At 42.7% G+C, this 17547-nt stretch overlaps 1 protein-coding gene across 3 annotated transcripts in view; it reads left to right on the top strand.

Annotated features, from left to right (window-relative positions):
• Window positions 1-7282: 7282 nt before the first annotated feature.
• Window positions 7283-17547, top strand: part of LOC140393105 (leucine-rich repeat-containing protein 27-like) — a 142082-nt gene continuing 131817 nt past the window's right edge. For 2 of the 3 annotated variants that reach the window (XM_072479148.1, XM_072479149.1), the window contains exon 1: window positions 7286-7745. In XM_072479148.1, coding sequence (XP_072335249.1) covers window positions 7401-7745 — 345 coding nt within the window. In that variant the 5' untranslated portion in view covers window positions 7286-7400. Of the gene's footprint in view, window positions 7746-17547 lie in introns of all 3 variants that reach the window. The other variant, XM_072479147.1, reaches the window with a different exon arrangement.

Here is a 17547-nt window from a genome sequence, read left to right as displayed (position 1 = left end):
GATACTTTAGTTCAATCTGACCACAGAGTCCCTTGCAATTCTCCAACACAGGAACATTGGTTACCACAGCTTTTAGGCAGTCAAATGCCTGTTGAAAGTCCGCTATCCATTGAAATTTTTGACATTTCTTTAGCAAGTCCATCAGCGGAGTAATCACGCCACAAACCTTTTGCACAACTGTTCGGTCAAATCCACTCATGCTAAGAAATCGCATTATTTCTCTGTGTCTTGAGGGTATCAGAAACTCCTCAAGGAAAGTGATTCGGGCTTCTCCAAATTCACTTTCGGCTAGGTTCATCACCAAACCCGCCTCCTGAAGTCGATCGAAGAACTCCAAACGATGTTTTAAATGTTCTTTCCATGTCTGGAAGTTGGAAATAAAAGCAGATTGTCCCACTTTCTCAATGCAATCCTTCAAACATGGGATAGGATAAGAATCCGTTCTTGCAACTGCTTTCACCTTTCGATAGTCCACACACAACAGTTGGGTACCATCTGGTTTAGGTACTATCACTGTGGGTGAGCTCCATTGGCTGCAACCCACTTCAATTATGCCATTTTCCAGCATACTCTCAATCTCTTTGCTAACCTGTGACAATTTTAAAGGATTAAGTCTATATGGATGTTGTTTGATTGGAACAGCATTTCCCACATCTACATCATATATAGCCATTTTAGTTATTCCCAATTTATCTCTACAAACTTGTCCATGTGATATCAATAACTCTTTCAGGTCAGTTTGTTTTTCCTCTGGAAGGTAACTTCACATTCATCCCAATTTTTAAGAACATCCTCATTTTCCAATTTAATTTGAGGTATGTCAAATTCACAGTCATCTGGATTTGGTTCGTCACTTTGAGTTAGAATCATTAAAACCTCCTTTTTCTCTCCTTCCCTATCAAAGTTCCTTTTAAGCATATTCACATGGCACACTCGGTGAGTCTTCCTTCTATCTGGTGTTTTTACCACATTTTCCTTTCAATCTGATACGGTCCACAAAACCTAGCTTTTAAAGGCTCCCCTACCACTGGTAACAACACTAAAACTTTATCTCCACTGGCAAAACTATGAACTTTGGATTTCTTGTCCGCTACCCGTTTCACCACATTTTGTGCAACTTTCAAATGTTGTCTAGCCAATTCACCTGCTCTATTTAATCGTTCCCAAAAATTTGACACATAATCCAATAGTGTAATTTCCGATTTATCACCCACCAATTTTTCCTTAATCAATTTAAGTGGTCCTCTTACCTCATGACCAAAAATTAGTTCAAAAGGACTAAATTTGGTAGACTCATTAGGTGCATCCCAAATTGCAAACAACACGAATAGGATTCCTTTATCCCAATCCTCTGGATAATCTTGACAATATGCCCTCAACATTGTCTTTAATGTCTGATGCCACCTTTCTAATACTCCCTGCGATTCTGGATGGTACGCAGTTGATTTAAATTGTTTTATTCCTAAGCTATCCATAACTTCTTTGAATAACTTTGAAGTAAAATTCGATCCTTGATTCGATTGAATTTCTGTTGGTAGTCCATATCTAGTAAAGAATTTAAGTAACTCCTCCACAATCCTTTTAGCTGTAAGATTACGTACTGGAATGGCCTCTGGAAACCTAGTAGACACATCCATTATAGTCAATAGATATTGATTCCCACTTTTGGTTTTAGGAAGCGTTCCTACACAATCAATTAGGACCCTTGTAAAAGGCTCCTCAAATGCTGGAATGGGTATTAAGTGTGCTGCTTTTATCACTGCTTGAGGTTTCCCTATCACTTGACATGTGTGACATGATTGACAAAATTTAATTACATCTTTATGTAGTCTAGGCCAATAAAAATGTTTCTAGATTTTAGCTTGAGTTTTCCTTATTCCCAAATGACCTCCCACTGGTACCTCATGTGCAACTCGCAACACCTCCTTTCTATACACTACCGGCAATACTACTTGATGAACCTCTGCCCACTTTTCACCCACCTGCATATGTACAGGTCTCCATTTTTTCATCAAGACATCACTTTTACGGTAATAACACTCTGGTATACACTCAGATTCCTCTTCCGTATATGCTTTCTGATATATCCGTTTTATTTCTACATCTTTCTGTTGTAACTCCGCCAATTTTCCTGAGTTAAAAATATCCGCCTCATCCTCCACCTGTTCTTGTTCTTTTTCAACCATCTGATCAAAAATCGTTTCTGCTAATTGCACTTCAACTTCATCTTCGCTCTTTGATTTCTTCTCTTGTCTTAACCTGTGACTTTGCGACCTTGTGACTACACAATCCGGAAAAATCACAGGATATTCGTCCTTCAACACTTCAGTTGACTGATTTTCCACTGGCTTATCAACCACAGTAGGCATCACTCCTACCTGCAATCCAGCTATATCATTACCCAAGATAAACTGTATTCCTGGACAAAATAGTTTATCTATTACTCCTACTACCACTTCACCACTCTTCACTGGACTTTCCAACCTTACCTTATATAATGGAACGCTACTCCTCTCACCCGGAATTCCACATATCACCACCTTTTCTGGCAACATTCTTCCCAAACTACATAATTCCTCATCTCTTACCATTAAAGATTGACTCGCCCCTGTATCTCTTAAAATTGTGACTTCTTTACCTGCTCCTCCTGATACACGAGTAAACTTTACCCACACAAGTAAATTCTTTAAAGACATCTGGCACCTTCTTAACATATTTACTTCTTGAACAGGCTGTACAATTGTTTGCATCTCCTTCGCTTCCCTTGGGCTTTCCTTTACCACTCTAACAAATCCCACTGTCTTATCCTGTTTTACAACATCAGCCTTCCCAGTGCTTTTCTTGAACCACCAACACAGTGACTTTACATGGCCTAGTTTATAACAGTGAAAACATTTGAAACTTTTCATTTCTTTTCCACTCTCCTGGATTTCTTTTTTAATCTGAGGTACACTCTCTTTATTGTCTCCTATCAGATCACCTTTACCTTTACCACTTGAGTATTTCTCTTGTCCCCAGTTTCTATCCCTCACCTTCTGAAACTGATGTTGGAAACCAATCTTTGATTTATGAACTAATTCATAATCATCTGCCATTTCTGCTGCTAATCTCACAGTTTTAACCCTCTGTTCTTCCACATGAGTTCTCACTACATCAGGAATTTAACTATTAAACTCCTCCAAAAGTATAATTTCTCTGAGAGCTTCATATGTTTGGTCTATTTTCAAAGCCCTTATCCACCTATCAAAATTACTCTGTTTGAGCCTTTCAATTCCATGTATGTTTGACCAAATTCTTTCCTTCAATTTCTAAACCTTTGTCTGTAAGCTTCAGGCACTAGCTCATATGCACTTAAGATGGATTTCTTCACCTCCTCATACATTCCAATTACCTCCTCTGGTAGTGATGCAAACACTTCACTCGCTCTACCTACCAGCTTTGTTTGAATCAGTAATACCCACATGTCCTGTGGCCATTTCATTTGATTAGCTACCTTCTCAAATGAAATGAAAAAGGCTTCCACTTTCTTCTCGTCAAAGCTCGGCAATGCTTGGACATATTTAAATAGATTCCCACCAAGCTTTCGACTCTGATGCTCTTTCTCACTATCCTCATCACTGTCCTCCAACTGTATGTTTCCCTTTACGTCTGCCAATTTTAACTGACTATCATGTTTCATGGCCATTTTCTGAAGTTCAAACTCCCTCTCTTTATCTTTTTCCCTGATCTGTATCTCCCTTTATTTTTGTTTTTGTTCTGCGAGGGCTATTCTTTCTTTTCTCCTGTCTTCTCTTTCCTTTTCTTTTTCCTCTCTCTCTTTCTCTTTCTTTTTCCGCTCTCTCTCTTTCATATTCAAGCCGCTTTAATTCTTTCTCATGTTCCATTTGTTCAATTTGCAACTGAATTTTTGCCATTTCCAATGAGTCAAACTCTATCTCAGGCAACTTTAAATGCTTAACCACCGCCATCATTACCTCATCTTTTCGCATTTTGTCAGGTAATGTTAACTGCAATGTTTTTGCCAGACCCAACAGTCAGCTTTTAGTCTCTATCCGTAAGGTACTGCGTGTGACGGTCTCCATCCCCCAAATCTTCTGAGCCTCTTAAAGAGCCATTGTCCACAACACACTCCCCACTTAAACTAAAATACCACACCGGAAAAGCAACAATCCTTCACTGTCTGTAAGTTCACAAAAGCCAATCCAATAGATAGACTTTTATCCCCCTCGAGCCCCCAATTGTTATGGGAGAGGCATTTTCAGAACCCTAAAATATATCATGGAGTTCAACCAACCTCCCCTTTAATGATATTATTGCTTTTCCGAGCACACGGCTTGTTCTCCAGGTGTGGGATTACAATTATGGACACGTGGGTTTTTAAACACTGAACAATGTTTATTCCATGATCTCAATTTAACCTTTTTAAATAACCATTGGATCTCCTAACACCCCTTACTTCAAAGATAACCCCAAAAATATTACACCACTAAATAATCCTTCAGTTATTCCTTTCAACATCCAAGAGACTTAACACCTTTAAACAGAAACACAACAGGTTAGAGGCTTTACTATTATGAGTTTAAATCACCCAAATAATCCAGAGATAGTCTTTCATGGCAGAGATCACAGCAGATCCAGCTCACTGCAAACATAGACACCCCAAGCTCTTTTCCTCAAAACTGAAACTAAACTGCAAAATGGCTGATCTAAAGCCCAGCTCCACCCACACTCTGACATCACTGCATTTCTTAAAGGTACATTGCTTAAACATCCATTTCTTAAAGGCATTCTCACATGACAATAGACAGAGAGTAATATGAAGCAGAAGGAGGATGCAAATGACAGATGTTAGATTGATAAACAAGTGAGTATCAGACTGAATATGGGAAGTTTAAAAGAGACATTGAGAAAGGAAATAATTGAGGATATGAGAAGAAACTGGCAACTAACATAAAGGTGAAACCAAAAGTCATCTATAGTACATAAATAGTAAAAGGGTAAGAATAGGTCAAGTAGGGCCATTCATTGACCAAACAAATAAATCAATACATGGAGGCAGAGAGTGTACTGTGAAACTAACTGAATACTTTGCATCTGACTTTCTCAAGGAAAAGATCTGCCAGTCATATTGAAGGAGGAGGTAATTGAGACACTGAATGGGTTAATAATTGATCAAGAGGAAGTATTGAAAAACTGACAGTACATTAAATTGATGAGTCGTTAGAAATGTATGAATACCTATACCACATGGACTGAAAGTTGTTGTAGTGACCAAGGACCATAGGTTGCTCTCCCCTTTTGAGAGGGAGAGCTAACTGGTGGTGATTTAACCTGAGGGTCACCACATCTTAGAATAGGGGCAAGGTTGAGAAGGCAGGGTGGAGCCTTCATGGTTAACCTCAGGTAGTACAGGAATACCTACAACACATGGACCACAGTGGTTCAAGAAGGCAGTTCACCACCACCGTCTCAAGAGCAGTTAGCGATGGACAATAAATGTTGGCCTAGCCAACAATGTTAACATCCTATGAAATATTTTCTTTTAAAGATGCATTCAAGGATGCAAAGGGAGGTACAGCTATAAATTGTAGAGGTACTGGCCATATTCTTCTAAATTCTTGGAATACAAGGGTAGTGCCCTGGAGAATTGCAAATGTTACACTCTTGTACAAAAAAGGTATAAGAATTAAACACAGCAACTACAAACCAGACACTTTAACCTGGGTGGTGAAAGAGCTTTTAGAAATGATAATCTGGGACAAAATTAACAGTCACTTAATTAGAGAAAGTAAGCTAGATTTGAAATGAAAATCGCTTATTGTCACAAGTAGGCTTCAAATGAAGTTACTGTGAAAAGTTATTTGTTACAAGAAAAACACGTTTAACTAACTTGATTGAATATTTTGATGAGGCAACAGGAGGATTGATGAGGGTATTGTGGTTGATGTGGTCCACATGGATTTCCAAAACACATTTCATAAACTACAATATAATAAGCCTTGTCAGCAAGATTGAGGCCCATGGAATAAAAATGACAGTGGATACAGAGAGGAAAAGAGAGTTGTGGTAAAAGGTTGTTTTTCAGATGCAAGGAAGGTATACAGTGGTGTTTCCAGGGGACATTACTAAGTCCACTGTTTTTCTTGACATGTATTAATATGACTTGGGTATCGATCAGGGGTCAATATATTATTTTCCCTGACAAAATAAAAATGCCCAGATTCATTCTGTTAAGAGCTACTTTTTCCTTTTCACTGACCCCTTTAGTAGATGATGCATTCATGTGGGGACAGGGCCTACCCAAAACCACCAGTTTCAGGAATAACAAAGAGGACATTTTACTTCAGACATGCCAATAAATTTCAGTGAATTTTAATTGCTAGATAAATTGTAGGTAGGTATTATTAATTAGACAAAGCAAATGTTGTCATAGGTCATATTTAATTACAAAAGAGCTACAGAAGCAACTGAAATGTATAATTTAACATTTCATTTGGGAGAATCGTAATTTATAGATCAAGTAAAATTATAAGATAGTGAACTAGTTTAGCACAGTGGGCTAAACAGCTGGCTTGTAATGCAGAACAAGGCCTGTAGTGTGGGTTCAAGTCCCATACCGGCTTACCTGAACAGATGCCGGAATGTGGTGACTAGGGGCTTTTCACAGTAACTTCATTGAAGCCTACTTGTGACAATAAGTGATTATTATTATTATTATTAACTAAGGTTTGAACACGTGTATTGGCTGTTGGAAAGCCACCTCCCCACCTAATACTCCAACCTCCCTACACGATTCCGCTTCCACTCTTCTTTGTGCTCTCCTGTACAGTGGATTTGGCTCTGAGATGTGGGAAGATGTACAGGAGGTGGGAAAAAGGTTGAGACTGAGAACATTTCTGTCCCCACCAAGTGACACAAATTTGTGCATCCAACGACCACGGGTTGTGAATCATAGAATTCCTACATTGCAGGAGGCCATTCAGCCCATCAAGTCTGTACCGACTCTTGGAAAGAGCACCCCGCCCCCTTTTTTTAAGGGGAAAACCCCCCAGTTATTTCTCAGGGAAATAAAACGTTACTGGAAATAACCCGCCAGTCTGATTATTTTGTAAAAGGTACATTGATATGAATGGGTTTCCCCCGCCCCAGATTTAACCTGTTATGTATTTCCAGCCACTGCAGTTTTTAAACGTTTTTATAATGCACATTCCCAACATCACCAGTTTAATTCTACTCCCCCAAAATCACACAAAGGACAAGACGTGTTTCATCCTCTTTGAGCAGCGACCACTTTGCAGCCGCTTTGTTTGGCGCTGGGACGCGGCGTCTGTGCGCGCGCGTCGCCATGGAGACGGAGGTGTTTGTGCCGAATCCCGGGCGGAGCGGGAGCTGCGGGCAGGATGGAGGAGGCGGCGGAGCGGCCCAGTCCCCCGGGCGGGATGGAGGAGGAGCTGGCCAGCCCCGCGGGCCGAATGGAGGAGGAAGGCCAGATGGAGGAGCGGGCCAGCCCCGCGGGCCGAATGGAGGAGGAAGGCCAGATGGAGGAGGAGGAGCGGGCCAGCCCCGCGGGCCGGATGGAGGAGGAAGGCCAGATGGAGGAGGAGGAGCAGCGGCCCAGCCCCACGGGCGGGGAGGGCGACGGGGCACCGGTCTCGACTCCCAGTCCCCCCTGTGAAATGGTGGATTTAGGTGGCAGGAGGTTGGAGAGTTTACCGGAGCACATTCTCCACATGCCCGCCTTACAGGTGAGCCCGGGCTGTGTTGCATTTTGTTATGTGCCTTGTGTCTTAAAACCCTTTCCCGGACATCAGTGTCACACAGAGACCCCTGATCCTAGCACTAACCCTAACATCCGATCCCAACACTCATTTTGAACCCAATAATAACCCTGATCCCAACATGAACACTCATCCATGATATGCCATCAATTAAGACGGAAAACGCAGAGTGAATTAACTATAGCTTTATTTGACTTACAACAGAGCTGACCGTGCCCCAGGATGAGGCAGTGTGAGAGGTCAGCAGCTTATATACCCAGGCCCTAGGGAGAGGAGCCATGGGCAGAGCCAAAACCGTACAACATGTAATATAGTGCCAATACGTAATACTGTGGCAGCACAATACAACACAGTGGTTTCACCACAATCCTAACTAACACTAACCCCAATTTGAATCTTGTTAGTGGAAATAAACAGGCTATTCCTGTTCAGCCAGTGTGATTCAATCAAGATCCATTGTACTCTGAAACACCAGCTATTAGCCCATTATGGAATCTGATAGCCTTTTTGTTTGTTTTGCTACAAAGTTACAATTAAAAGATTATTATTAAGTTGATCATCTGTGTCTGGAAGCTAGTTACATATTCATAGCATCGTCGTGGCCTTTTTTGTAAATGAGAATAAGTAATAACAAAGTCTATATAGCAATAATGAGTTTATGTGTTTACTTGAGTGCTCTTGCAGATGGCCAGTATTGATTCCAGCCAGGGGCTCATTTGGCAGTTTCTGTCCCCAGCTTGTGTGTCTTGTCAGCTTGTTCTAGTACCACGGGGTGCAGGCAGGGATCACAGCTGTATGTAACCACATCATTGAAGAACTCCTTTGCCACACGGGTAAAGGTTTGTGGCATAGTCTGCCACCTGAGTGAACAGCTAGTGGTACTGTGCAATTGAATTTTGGGTTTTAAACTGATCACAACTTATCAGAATCAGTGGAGCCCATTCCAAAAGGGAGAATATTAATATTTTTGCCCTTTGATTATTCATTTGGCAGCACTTTTTTTGTGCATAATGTTATGGGCCAGGGTTTAGAGAACCCCAAAGTGTATCATGGAGTTCACCTGACCCACCACTTTTAACAGATTGTGGTTATGGGGAGCAAAAGGGCCTACTTTAGAGGTGTGATGCAAACAGAGAGCTAAAGTACTTGTAAGTTAAAACAATGTTTATTTATGAAACCAGTTAACACTTTATAAACCCACAGTAAACATCTTAACAACTATTAACACCAATCATCCCCACCGATACGATATTCTATAAGTAACCCTTAATCTTTCCTTGCAACATCCATAAGACAAAATACCCTTTTTAACACCAGAGATCAGGTTTAAATTCTCTACTGAGAGCAGTTATCACTTTGAAATCACCCAAATGAGCATGGCCAATTCACCTACCCTGCACATCTTTGGGTTGTGGGGGCGAACTGACGCAAACACGGGGATAATGTGCAAACTCCACACGGACAGTGACCCAGAGCCGGGATCGAACCTGGGACCTCGGCGCTGTGAGGCAGCAGTGCTATCTACTGCGCCACCATGCTTCGCCTGTATGTTTAACATTTTTGGTGTCTAGAAATGTAAATGATAAGATCTTAAATTGGTCCACAAAATGTTCTTTTATTTTTCTTGACCGTGTTATTTTCAGACTGTCACTTGAAAAATAGTTGGCGCGTTTTCTAAAGGTTTCCAAGAAAAGATCAGTTATTTGCAAGTGGTCTGATTTTTCTTTTGAAACTGTTTTTATTCACGTTTTTCATTTTATGGAATACAAGATTAAATACATCTGTGTAGACCAGATACAATATACAAAAGCCAAACAATGGAAATAACCCCTACCCTTTCCTTTTTTTACTATTATTTTGAAATAGTTTTATTAGGATACATAGGTGATTGTCGTGTATTTATATGTGTATAGTTCTCTCCCCCCCCCCCCCCCCCCCCCACCCACCGCCGATTGGCCCTGCCCTTCCTCTTCCCCAACTCCCCATGCCTGCTCTGTTTTAGGTGTTCATTTGGAAACCTGCTCTATTGTGCCTTATTATTTTGTGCCGGCCCCAGACGAATGTAACTGGCTCTGCTAGTCTGCCGGCTGGGGGGAGTGGTGGTGATGGTGCCCCTCCCCGTACTGGAGGTTTGGCCTTGGCTGGTCCCATTTTGTCTCATGGCCCTTTGTCCCTGCCGTGTGGCCCTGTCTTTGTTGCCTTGTTCTTGGCCGCCCATTGTCTATTCCAGCTGTTCCCCCCTCCCCCATCTCCGTGCCCTCCTCACCCCTTTCCTCCCTCCTCTTGTTCCCTGGTGTCTTGTTGGTCCCTATGACGGGCTCCCCCTCCCCTCGCTCCATTGGCTGTTGGTTTCAAACAGGTCCTGGAACAAGTTGGTGAATGGCTTCCACGTCTTGTGGAAGCCCTCCTCTGACCCTCGGTTGGTGAATTTGATTTTCTCCAGGTGGAAAAATTCCGACAGGTTGGCCAACCAATTCACAGCTTTGGGTGGTGCTGCTGATTGCCAGCTGAGCAGGATTCTTCAACGGGCAATTAAGGAAGCAAAGGCAAGGGTGCCACAGCCCTCCTGGATGCGGTCTGATCTTCTATAAGTCAATCTGAACACAAGCGCAAGAATCACAAAATCTGGTATAAGTTTCCATTTATAAATATTTACTTCAGTAACATTTAACTTTATTCTTTGATTATAATATGTGCTCTGTTCTGGCAGTTAAAACTCTCCCTTTCTAATATTACAATGTGATTATTTTTGAGCAGACAGGTTGGCCTCTAATTATGCTGCAAGTTCAATTTTATTTTTGTTGAAAAAATTGGTTCCTCTTTCCAGAAAGCTAAGAACATCATCTTTCATCTTCTGTTGGTTCCATCAGCAACCTGTCACTACCATTCAAAACTTAATTGTGTTAACCCAGATATTTTCTTCTTCAGCGATCACTTGCTAACGAGTATGATTGTCCACCTCAGAAACTCCACGTTACTGGTCATTGGCTAATTGGGTCCTTGCATGGCTGATGAGCTGCATATTCGACCGCACACTTGCCAGGTGGGATCAGTTCTTGGGCTCTAGATCGCTGGTATTCCTTTCTCAGGCTCCTTTTCCAGGCCTCCTCTTGTTGCCAGGTGTCCTCGAAGAATTGTGTCCCTTCAGCCAGGAGGTTCCTCTAAGTAGATTTCTTCTGAGCAAGGGCCTCCCAGTGAAGTCTATGTTGCATTTCTTGAGGTAAGCATTCAGCTTGGCTTTGAAGCACTTCCTATGTCCTCCTCTTGACCGAAAGCCGGCCCAGTGCAGTTGGTTCCGGATGATCATGGCTTGGATGCTGGTGCCCTTGGTTTCTTAAGGACACTGATGTTAGTACATCTGTCATCACAGCTGATGTGGAGAATCCATCTCAGACAGCATTGACGGTATCTCTCCAGGCCTTGAATTGGGGTCTGTACGTAATCCAAGTCTCTGAGCCGAATAGAAGAGTTGGGAGGATGACTGCCTTGTACCCAAGGATCTTGGTGTTACGAATGTCATGGTCATCAAAGACCCTCGTCTTTAGGTGTCCGAAAGAAGCACTCATGGATTGGATAAGATGTTGGATCTCCACATCGATCTCAGACTTAGATAAGAGGTAGCTTCCCAGGTAGGGTTTCTCTGTTGATCTTGATGGAGAGAGAAACTGAATCTTGGCCCTGGGGCAGGTTGGTAAAGGACTTGTCTTCTTGAGGTTGAGGCTGAGATCAATTATTTGGTATGCTTCCGCAAAGATGTCAAGCATAGCTTAGACATTCTGTTCTGAGTGAATGGAGATGGTGATGTCCTCCGCATACTGAAGTTCCACGAGCAATGTCAGTGTTGTTTTATTCTGGGATTTCTACGGTTTGGTTGAAAGTCGCACTGGCTTTCCAGAAGAATTTCTTCAGAGACTTAGAGTAGGCAGCAAGCATTGGGCAATGATATTCTCGGTGATGGAGAGTGGAGATTCCTCAATAGTTCCCGCAGTCCGCATTTTCTCGTTTCTTCAAGATGATGGCATCCTTGAGGTCGGCAGGAATTTCTTCTCTGTCCCAGATTTTCCAGAACAGCTGATGGAGATGATGGGTGATCTCTTCTACACATTTGAAAATCCTGCTTTTTCATTCTTCATGTATTTAATGCCAACTTCGACTTCGTCCACACTTGGTGGGAGTTCAAGATCACCTTTGTTGGGGCTATATATTACCTAGATACATTATTCTCTTGATCTGCTTTTCTATATTGCACAATGGCCTTGGTTCCCTGTTTGCATTACCGTAACCATCAAGACATTGCATTACTTGGTCACCACTTTGCATCAAGTAACCTTATATTTGACTGTGATGCGTGCATGTGTGGTAATTTTTAAATTAATCGGCTTGCCTAACATTGCTAAGATTGCTGCCACAAATCACCTGATACATCTGGCGTTTCAAGTTGGTTAGTTTCTGGAAGTTTCCAATGTGAATTACAATCAAGACCAGCAAAACAGCCTCCAATGGAATTTCACATCTGCTGATGTCAAGAATTACATCAAGAGATGAATTGAAACTACTAGCTCTTAACTTTCTCGCAGAGTGTCGGCAGGATCTTCTGATCCTGCTGAAGTGACTTCTCATGGCGGGTTTCCCAGCAGCGGAGCAGGAAAGCCATGCAAAAATCCATAGACTTGCGCGGGTCTGTAATATTCCATCGGCGGCCAATAGCTTGCCGCATCCGCCACTGGAAACCCGCCGCAGAGGAGCTGGACAATGCCGGCAAGAAAGTCTACCGGGACATGGCTACATATGTTCTTCCTAGCTCATCACATCTATTCAAACATGAGCTAATCAGTTTGCTTCTGAAATAATTATGGGGAGAGAGGTCATATGACCAGAAGAACCATTTTGAAATGTCTTTTAGTACAGTACTCGAGCTGCTGAAAGGACAGCGCTAGATCTTCGGCTGTTTACGCTGGTGAGATCTTCGCCCTCTGTGTTTCCTGGCGGCATGGGGTGAATTCAATGGAAAAGATCCCGTCACCGGCCAATAGCAGGCCGCCTCCTGCCATCGTGGAACACGCCGCTGCTAGTTCAGAGAATCTCGCCCACAGTCTGGAAGAAATCTGCCAAGGGAGCAGTAACGCCATCTCTCTCTTAACTTCAAGACCCTTTCTCTAAAAAATTTTGGAAACCACCACAGGGATAGAAAATTTCAATCAAAAGGAATCTCGGATACAGTCGCATTGAACTTTGGAAAAGACAGATTACGGTTCAAGAAACTGACTCCAGAAATTGCAGTTTACATCAGCCTGAACTAGAATTTCAAGATCCCTGTTGAAACATTCTGCCTCAGCCATGGATACAAGTGAAGAACTCATTAGTGAACTCCATTTTGTTCTTTTTACCTTTTATCATCAAATCACAAATTTTTACTTGTAATTTTGTGTGTGTGTGTCTCCCTCTCTCTATCTGTGTCTCGCTCTCTCCAGTTTCAGATGCTTGATTGGAACAAACCTGACGAATTAAAATTGATAATGCCATTCTGGTTATCAGTCAAAAGATTCAGATATTCAACCAAGCCACACCTCTTATTGCATTCCATCCAAGCAGTTACTTATTGACGTTGACTGATACTGAGCGAACACGTCAGTCAATACCTGATCGAAATCCAAGACTACCTAAAATTGACATTCTCAGATAAACTTAAAGAATTGGTAGAAGATAGTCCTATCAATATCGAATAGGGGCTATTTGAGCTCCTCCTCCTAAATGACATTGCTATGTTATACCTGTGCAGGTAAAACTATTGTTAAACATGTGGCAGTTTGATATAGGATTTGCATAGCAACAGGAAATGACACAAAAACAATGCCATCTAAAGCTAGTTTAACAAAATTATTTTGCCTGCAAACTCATGCCCATAATCTTGTTTCTTCTATCCTTTTTTTTTTCCTGGTACTTTTTAGCCCTCTCTTTAAATCTTGGGATAGCCTCTCAGTGCGTTGAAATGCAGCGCTGCCGACCAGCACGGATTTTCCAGATGGAAAATCTGCTTTTATACGGCAATATGATTTCTCGCATTGAAATACACAATCCACAGCAGCCCTTGGCCAAATCCAACCTGACACCGGACTGAACGAGGGTATTTAAGGAGTTTTTTGGGGGGGGAGGGAAGGAAAAAAAATATGAAGAGGCAGCTCCCTGTAAAGGGCTGGCTAGCTTTGTGTGGTCGGGGGGTGGGATGTGATTGGCAAGCCTCAGCGAATGCATTCTTCCCGAAACGCTTCAATTGGTTTCCTTGACGATGGCTGGTGGAAGACAAGGCCCTGCGCAGAGGCCCCTCCCTCTCTCATCTCCGTCCCGCACACTATGCAGTGCATGCGTATCATGTGATCCTTCGCGAGGTCTCGCATTGAGGTGTCTGTATTTAGAACATAGAATTTACAGTGCAGAAGGGGGCCATTCAAGTCTGCACCGACTCTTGGAAAGAGCAGCCCACTTAATTCCCACACCTCCACCCTATCCCCGTAACCCAATAACCTCATCTAACCTTTTTTTTGGACACTAAGGGCAATTTAGCATGGCCAATCAACCTAATCTGCACATCTTTGGACTGTGGGAAGAAACCGGAGCACCCGGAGGAAACCCACACAGACAAAGGGAGAACATGCAGACTCCGCACAAACGGTGACCCAAGCCGGGAATCAAACCTGGGACCCTGGCGCTGTGAAGCAACCGTGCTAACCACTGTGCTACCGTGCTGCCCATGGTATAAAAGAAAATCACGTCGAGGGTCGACTATATTACACAATCACGTGTAGATCATCGACAACATCGAAGGCCCATACAGCATTGGAAATTGGTGTGATGTGATACAATTTTAAAATGTTTGGTATTTGCCTTCGGTTCTACTGTGCTCTCTGGGAATCCGGATTCCATCCTTAATAATTTAAAAACGCAGATGGTTAATTTAAACCCTGCTGCATTGTTCTCTGTGCAGTATTATAGAATTTTTCATTGTTAGATTTGCTCAATGTTTGAAACTTAATTTGAAAACACCCATTCATGATGTACATCTATGTAACAGCGTTAGGTTTGCATTTTCCATTCGTGTTTTAGGTTTATACTTCAGATTGGTGGGCACTTTTTCTTTGAAATGAAAATACCGATTTCACTGCCAAAATACTGATTTTTGATACCTGGATTTCTGTTGGGAAAGGTTGCAGCTTTGGTTGAAATGTCTTCCAAGCTTTTGAACTTCCACCACCCCACAACACCCCTTATCTGATACATTTCTTTGTCTAGCTCTACAGTTCACATACATGCCATTTTCCAGACGCGCCACTAGTGTGCGCTCTCCACTTGGAAAGAGACTAATGTGAAATTTCTTTACATGAAGCGACGTTGGATTATGAAATGCTCAACCACAAGATGGGTTGAGGGAGAGAACATTACTTTTCAGGGGAAGTCGGATAAATATCTAAAACAGAAAGATGCGGAGACACGGAGAGATTAGTTTTGGATTCCTCCAGCAAAAGACCAACACAAACGCGATGTGCCTAATGGTTCTTATGATTTCACAGTATATCCAAATCTCTTCACAATTTCGTTGTAAGTTGTGTGCTAAGAATTTAATTAAATTAGAACACTCTGGTCATCTTTTTTAATTGTACAGTATGCTAATTATGTTTAAATGCATACATGTGTTGGGCATAAACTTTGGATTCACTTGTGTTTCAGTCTAGGTTGCGTATGTAATTTTTATCTCTGTAAATAAATGTTATGATGTGGAGATGCTGGCGTTGGACTGGGGTGAGCACAGTACGAAGTCTTACAACACCAGGTTAAAGTCCAACAGGTTTGTTTCGATGTCACTAGCTTTCGGAGCGCTGCTCCTTCCTCAGGTGAATGAAGAGGTCTGTTCCAGAAACACATATATAGACAAATTCAAAGATGCCAAACATTGCTAGGAATGCGAGCATTAGCAGGTGATTCAATCTTTACAGATCCACAGATGGGGTAACCCCAGGTTAAAGAGGTGTGAATTGTCTCAAGCCAGGACAGTTGGTAGGATTTCGCAGGCCAGATGGTGGGGGATGAATGTAATGTGACATGAATCCCAGGTCCCGGTTGAGGCCGCACTCATGTGTGCGGAACTTGGCTATAGGTTTCTGCTCGGCGATTCTGCGTTGTCGCGGGTCCTGAAGGCCGCCTTGGAGAACGCTTACCCGGAGATCAGAGGCTGAATGCCCTTGACTGCTGAAGTGTTCCCCGACTGGAAGGGAACATTCCTGCCTGGTGATTGTTGCGCGATGTCCGTTCATTCGTTGTCGCAGCGTCTGCATGGTCTCGCCAATGTACCACGCTTCGGGACATCCTTTCCTGCAGCGTATGAGGTAGACACCGTTGGCCGAGTCGCACGAGTATGTACCGGTACATACTCGTGCGACTCGGCCAACTGTCTACCTCATACGCTGCAGGAAAGGATGTCCCGAAGCGTGGTACATTGGCGAGACCATGCAGACGCTGCGACAACGAATGAACGGACATCGCGCAACAATCACCAGGCAGGAATGTTCCCTTCCAGTCGGAGAACACTTCAGCAGTCAAGGGCATTCAGCCTTTGATCTCCGGGTAAGCGTTCTCCAAGGCGGCCTTCAGGACCCGCGACAACGCAGAATCGCCGAGCAGAAACTTATAGCCAAGTTCCGCACACATGAGTGCGGCCTCAACCGGGACCTGGGATTCATGTCACATTACATTCATCCCCCACCATCTGGCCTGCGAAATCCTACCAACTGTCCTGGCTTGAGACAATTCACACCTCTTTAACCTGGGGTTACCCCATCTCTGGATCTGTAAAGATTGAATCACCTGCTAATGCTCGCATTCCTAGCATTGTTTGGCATCTTTGAATTTGTCTATATATGTGTTTCTGGAACAGACCTCTTCATTCACCTGAGGAAGGAGCAGCGCTCCGAAAGCTAGTGACATCGAAACAAACCTGTTGGACTTTAACCTGGTGTTGCAATAAATGTTATGTAAGTGTGTAAAAATTGGCTCCATTTTTAGCCTTCAACGTCTCACCTCTAGGTCAGAACAATCTTGTGCCTGCTCTACACCATTTAGGTATAAACGGAACCTAGATTTAAAAAATGACTAATCTCTAATATTGGCATAAATTGTGATTTTAAACAATTTAAAACCTTGGCTGTGTTTATTTAAGAACACATTGGCACGAGTTGGGTCTGGCCTGTGTTACAGTACAAATTATGCTATTGTCTCAATTTTTTACGTCTCTACCTACTTATGAAGCAAAAACATTTTATTAACAGTGAGAAATTTGAAATAAGTTGATGGTTTAATTTATTCTCCTTCTGGAAACACAATAGAGTCAGTCATGGCTTAATTGGTCATATTTTCACCTCTGAGGAAGAAGGATGTGGATTCAAGCCCAGTTCTAGAGCTATGAGTACAAATTCCAGTTTGATGCTTTAGTGCAGTACTGAGGAAATGCACTGTTGGAGATGCTGCCTTTCAATGAGGGTCGTCTACTCTTAGGAGGAGGGGGAGGGAGGATGCAAAAGATGCCATGGCATTAGATCTAAGAAGAGGACAGCATGTTGGCACGTGGTTGGCACTGCTGCCTCACAGTGCCAGGGACCCTGGTTTGATTCTAGCCTTGGGTGACTGGAGTTTACATGTTCTCCTCGTGTCTGCGTGGGTTTCCTCTGGGTGTTCCGGTTTCCTCCCACAGTCCAAAGATGTGCAAGTTAGGTGTATTGGT

This window comes from Scyliorhinus torazame, chromosome 16, assembly GCF_047496885.1.
Source record: "Scyliorhinus torazame isolate Kashiwa2021f chromosome 16, sScyTor2.1, whole genome shotgun sequence".
In the NCBI taxonomy this organism is placed as follows: Eukaryota; Metazoa; Chordata; class Chondrichthyes; order Carcharhiniformes; family Scyliorhinidae; genus Scyliorhinus; species Scyliorhinus torazame.
This window is presented reverse-complemented; position numbering and strand designations above follow the sequence as displayed.